The sequence below is a fragment of the Aplysia californica genome, unplaced genomic scaffold (genome assembly GCF_000002075.1).
Source record: "Aplysia californica isolate F4 #8 unplaced genomic scaffold, AplCal3.0 scaffold00927, whole genome shotgun sequence".
Lineage (NCBI taxonomy): Eukaryota > Metazoa > Mollusca > Gastropoda > Aplysiida > Aplysiidae > Aplysia > Aplysia californica.
Window position 1 is genome coordinate 221036 of NW_004798197.1, and position 6034 is coordinate 227069.

At 45.5% G+C, this 6034-nt stretch overlaps 1 protein-coding gene across 1 annotated transcript in view; it reads left to right on the forward strand.

The window, feature by feature from the left end:
- The window catches only part of LOC101848082 (structural maintenance of chromosomes protein 6), a gene marked incomplete in the record, with an annotated part of 34668 nt that overhangs the window by 22446 nt on the left and 6188 nt on the right, over positions 1–6034 (forward strand). Inside the window, 5 exon segments of the mRNA XM_013089324.2 lie at positions 17–103; positions 685–852; positions 1757–1915; positions 3852–4002; positions 4559–4689. Of these exon segments, the coding sequence (XP_012944778.1) occupies positions 17–103; positions 685–852; positions 1757–1915; positions 3852–4002; positions 4559–4689 (696 nt within the window).

Genomic DNA, 6034 nt, shown 5'->3' on the forward strand with positions numbered 1-6034 from the left:
ATCTGGCAACCCCCAGCGCACCATCGAGCGCGTCGTGCTGATAGAAGACTCAGGCGAGGCCCGCACGGTCATGCAGAGACACCCGCCCAGGAACGCTCGAGAGGTGAGTGGTCAGTTACTGGTCAGTCAGTCGTCCAGTTCTCTTTACTTGTGTCTCATTCTCTCTGTGTCACCCCAGTGTATCATCTCGATTCATTTAATTTGTCTCCCCGGAGTGTATCACACCGTAAGGTGACCTATTCTGTCTGTCTCACTCCAGTGTTTGACCTCAGCGTATCACCCGACAAGGTAACTCATTTTATCCTCCCCCCCTGTTTGTCTCACCCTTCAGTGTATCACCTCAGTGTATCACCCAGAAAAGTGACTCAGTCCATCTGTCTTACCTCTCAGTGTTTCACCCCAGTGTATCACTCAGTAAGGCGACTCAGTCCATCCATCTCACCCCTCAGGGTTTTACCTCTGTGTATCGCCCAGTATGGTGACTCAGTCTGTCCGCCTCACCCCTCTGTGTATCACCCCCGTGTTTCACCTTTGTGTATCCCCCAATGTATCACCCAGTAAGGTGACTCCAACCGTCTGTCTCACCCTTCAGTGTATCACCCACTAAGGTGACTCAGTCCCTCTGTCTCATCCCTCTGCATATCACCCAGTAAGGTGACTCACTCCGTCCGTCTCACCTCACAGTGCTTCACCCTGGAGGGAGACCAGGTGTACAGCGAGCCCACCTTCCGTTACTATAGCAACGACAAGATGTCGGTCAAATTCCTGATGGCGGACGTCGCGGAGCAGGTGAAGGCTCTGGAGAGAGACCAGGATCACCTCACCAAGGAGAGGGCCAGGCTGATTGAACAGGTGAACACACACACACACACACACACACACACACACATAGATACACACACATAGACACTCACAAAGATACACAGGCACATACGCACACACATAGACATACACACACATATACACACACATGCATGGCTATATTGATGTTTGTCTGTCTGTGTGTATAGATGGGGTTTAGTAAGTTTGAGATGACTATTGATGTCTGTCTGTCTGTCTGTCTGTCTGTCTGTCTGTCTGTCTGTCTGTCTGTCTGTCTGTCTGTCTGTCTGTCTGTCTGTCTGTCTGTATGCCTGTTTGTAGATGGGGTCTAGCAAGTATGAGAGGACTGTATCGATGTTTGTTTGTCTGTCTGTCTGTCTTGTCTGTCTGTTTGTCTGTCTGTCTGTTTGTCTGTCTGTCTGTCTGTTGGTCTGTCAGTGTAGATGGCGTCTGGAAAGTATGAGAGGACTATATCAGTGTTCATCTGTCTCTCTCTGTCTCTCTGTCTCTCTGTCTGTCAGTGTAGATGGCGTCTAGCTAGTATGAGAGGACTGTATCTGTGTTTCTTTGGGTGTGTATACCCGTCTCTTTTAATTGCCAATAATATCTGTTTTTGTGCTTGATGTATGTGTATTTTTTAAGTTAAAAGCAAGACAAATGAACAAGCTTTAAGAAGAAACTGTGGAACTCAGATTCAACGAAGTCGTCGGGCCTGATCTTTAATTTAGTTGAATCCAAGTGTTTGTTATCGCAAACATGATGTTTTGTTGAGATATTTTTTAATCTATTCTACTTTCTCAACCAAAAATAGTTTGGTTCCAAACGAGAGGCATTTTCGTTTCTATGATCCTGTATAATACCGAGATGACTCTGTGTGTTTATCTGTCTGTCCGTGTGTTTGTGTGTTTATCTGTCTGTCTGTGTTTTTCGGTAGGCGCGGTCTAGCAAGTACGAGATGGGAAGGAACCAGCAGGAGGAGAAGAAACTGTTGACTCAGTGCAACAAGAACAAGGAGCAAGCGGCTCGCATCGATTATGACATCAAGGAGTTGAGGAACATGGAGGATCCTCTACCTGTGGACGTCACAGCTCTGGTGAGTGGAGGAGGTGGAGGGGAGGGAGAGGGGAGGGGAGGGAGGAATATGGAGGACCTGTGGACGTTACAGCTCTGGTGAGTGGAGGGAGGGAACGGTCACGCATCGATTACAGCATCAAGGAGTTGAACATGGAGGACCCTCTACCTGTGTGGACGTCACCGCTCTGGTGAGTGGAAAGGGGGAGGGAGGGAGGGGAGAAGGGAATGGGGGGAGGGAGGGAGGAATATGGAGGACTCTCTACCTGTGGATGTCACCGCTCTGGTGAGTGGAGGGAGGGAGGAATTTGGTGGACCCTCTATATGTGTAGCGTCCGTACTTCTAATACATTTTTTAATGTGATTTTTCCTGTGTAGCGTGTGTACTTCTAATACATGTTTTGAATGTGGTTTTTTTTCCTGTGTAGAGGGGACAGTCGAACCTGTGTAAAACGGAATCGTAAGGGAGCCAGAAAAAAATTCCGACATTTTCCGTCTTAGACCGGGGATTTAGGGGGGAGATGGAGAGGGGTTTCAAAGGCCCAGCCGATGGGATTTCACCTCTCTACTGCTATCCTCTCTGATAATGGCATGGGTCTGGCGTCAGTCTTACTTATCCATTGCCACCAGTGCTTGCGGGTTTTGTTTCAAATCAGGGCTGGGTGGGCAAAGCATTTTCCATCTTAGACAGGTGAAACCCTCGGAAGGGAGGGGATTTTTCTTTCCGTTTCCGCCTCGGACAGGTCTCCATTTAGTGGATGGTTGGCGGGTGCTCTGGTGTGGTTTGCTCCTTCTTTATTATCAAACATCTATCGTCCTTATCTCTCCTCCTTTTTTTGTGCTTGTTCTTTTCTTGTAACACCTCTAATCTTCGGTACTTAAATGACCTTATTGTGTTGCAACTCTTACTAAAACAAAACAGGTTTCCATTTTATACTGGTGATTAAAGAGGAATATATCAAGGGGGAGTGGGGAGACAGGTTTCCATTTTACACTGGTTCCTGTTAACACTTTGCCATCACAAGGCTCATGTTGTATAAAACCCTTGCCATCAAAGGCAAAGGCATTTTGGGGAAAATCCAAAGAAACTGGTGCTCTGGTGTGGTTTGCTTCTTCTTTCCTATCAAATAGGGCTGGGTCGCGAGAACAGAACTGAATCGCCACTCTTGCCTGCAGAACACGATTCACTTCAGCGGAACGCGGAACAGTATCGTCAAACGATTCCCGATTCCCTCCCCTGTCGCTGTCACCACCTTGTGGCTTGTTTAACCTACTGCTGAGTCCAGTCACGAGCGCAAGAACGGAATGGAACACTTAAAACGGCTCCCTTATTTTACAAAAGATGGTATAGTCCAACCCCCCTATTAAAACGAAATGAACGGGGTCCAACCAATAGACAGAAGGAATTTGATAGAGCCATTGTTTTAGCAAATCATGGGGTTGGGGGGGGGGGGTGAATTTATGGGGGTCACTAATTGAGGTCAGTTGATAGAGCAGCGCAACAAAAGGTGTGGGGCGGAGAGGATGGCGGAACAACAAGAGTGGGACTCGCGCTCGCCAAGTGGCGTTGATATGACACTGTTCCGTTTCAGTCAGTGTTCTGCCACAGTTCCGCGAGCTCTCGCGTACTCGCGATTCTTTGAAGCCGACTGAATCGCGAATCGTCACTCTCAAATTTGGCAAGCAGGATCCAGCCCTACTATCAAACATCTATCGTCCTTATCGCCGCTTCTTTTTTATATATCTTACTCTCTTGTAACACGTCTAGATCTAATCTTCTGGCGCTCATATGACCTTATGCTGTTGCGAGTGTCGTAAAACCTCTACTAATCTAAAACTAAAAGGTACTGGGTGGTTAACATCGCCGATCGGTGAGATGTGGCGGCAAAGTGTTATGGCAGGTTCGACAGTACTTCTTATACATGATTTTGAATGTGTTTTTTTCTGGGTTCCCCTAGGAGGAGGAGGTTCGTGGCTTCGGTGAGAAGGAGGTGGAGCTAAAGACGAGGGCTGAGGGTCTCCTGGATGAGAAGCGGGTCGCAGAGACGGACATGGCGGCCGTGAAAGAAAGCTACGCCGCCGTGGAGGCCAGTGTGAGGGAGAAGTCAGGTACCACCACGCGGGGAAAGTTTGGTTTTTAATGGAGTGTTTTTAGAACCCAATTGACACAATTTAGATCTAGATCTCATTTAGGAGGTCCCCACCAGGGCAGTTCTACTGACTGATGTTGTCTATAGGCCATTCCCAAAATGGGTATATTATTATGTTCTTATGTGGGTGGTTGGCGGGTGCTCTGGTGTGGTTTGCTCCTTCTTTCCTATTAAACATCTATCGTCCTTATTTCTTCTCCTTCTTTTTTCTGTTTGTTACTCTCTTGTTACACCTGTAATCTTCTGCACTTATTTGACTTTATTGTGTTGCAAGTGCCGTAAAACTCTTACTAAAAGTCTCACCTGTGTCTTTCAGACCAGATAAATGTCTCACATGTGTCGGTCAGATTGGGTAAATGTCTCACCTGTGTCTGTTAGATAAATGTCTCACCTCTGTGTCTGTCAGATAAATGTGTCCTCTGTGTCTGTCAGATAAATGTCTCACCTGTGTCTGTCAGATAAATGTCTCACCTGTGTCTGTCAGATTGGGTAATTGTCTCACCTGTGTCCGTCAGATTGTGGCATCCCTCTGCGAGAGGAGATAAGCCAGGCGCAGGTGGAGGTGGAGAAGGCGAGGAACGAGAGAAAACATTACCTGGCCAAGCTGAAGGAACAAGAGAGGAAGATACAACTGCTGGATGCTGACGTAGGTTCACAACTTGTCTGACTTTGTTTTGTTTTTTAAATTGTAAGTGCACATCTGCCAGCCTGAAGGTAAAGGCCTCCACACACCTGCAGTTAAAATTGTTTGAGTTGAACCGTCAAGTAAACCCGTCAGTTAAATCGAAGCATGGTGTGTATCGACGCCATGCAAATAGACAGCAAAACGTTCCCTTGTTGTCATAGTGACTTGTCAAGTACAATAAGTAAGGAAAAATGTAATTTCATAAATAAGCAATAAGTCGAGCAGTGTACGCAGACTTTGTCAATTTTGACACACTGAATTAAAAAATATAACTATTTTTTTAATCAGAGTGATAATTGTGTTTAAAATGTGTTAAAATTTTCTTCCTGTCTGAAAAAAAAAATTAAAGGGACGCAACCGCCTTCCTGTTTCAAGCCCCCAAAAATATTAAACATGTCTAACGTCGTCGAACTGAAGCCAGTCAAACTGACATTGTCACCTGCACAGTCCGAACCACTCCTATACACACCTTCCATTCTACCAGCAGGTCAGCCTGTTGAGAGAATCCGGCGAGTTTGACTGCAGATGTGTAGCGGGTTTAAAGAACCTATTTGGGAGGCAGTGTGGTGAAATCAGGCGCTTGTCAAAATAATCAAAGTGAAGAAACTGACATTTTTCCCCAAGTTTGGAAATTTTTGTTGAATTTTTATTTTTTGGCTTTACCTCTTTTATGTCCATATAAAAACACATATCCATGTGAATATTAATGAAATACATTGATTAAAGGCACAAAGTATGTCAGTTTTCAGTTTTCAGTTTTCAAAGACTCTTTAGCTATTGGAGTTACCAAAGTCATTTTCTCGCTAATGTCACCACTGAAACCAGGCTACCTCACTTCCTTCAATCACATACATCTTGAATTCTATTCAATATAATAGATATTTATTTCATTGGAAGAAGGGGAAAAAAAAAAAAGAAATCAGCTTTTTCATGCTACCAATATCTCTACATGCCCAAAAATTGACGAGCGCCTGATTCCACCACGTCATGACACATATTATGTTTGTGAGCAGGGAGTAGCCACTGGTAGGTCCTACTTCTTTCCTGTCTTGTTTCTGTCTGTCAGACTTACTCTTTCCTTTCACTAAATAACCGTTACTGTGTGCATGTGCTGCTCTTTACTCAAACAAATGAGGATCTGAGTGCGTTTGTACATTTTTTGTGTTAGAAAATTTGTGATCTCTGTTTTCTAGTATTGCTCCTCAAGGACTTACCGATGCTGAAGGAAAATTATGTACCCCTTTCCCCCTCCCCTCTCATCCTTGCCCACCCCCTCCTGTCCCCCTCCCCTTCCTATCTCCCCCTC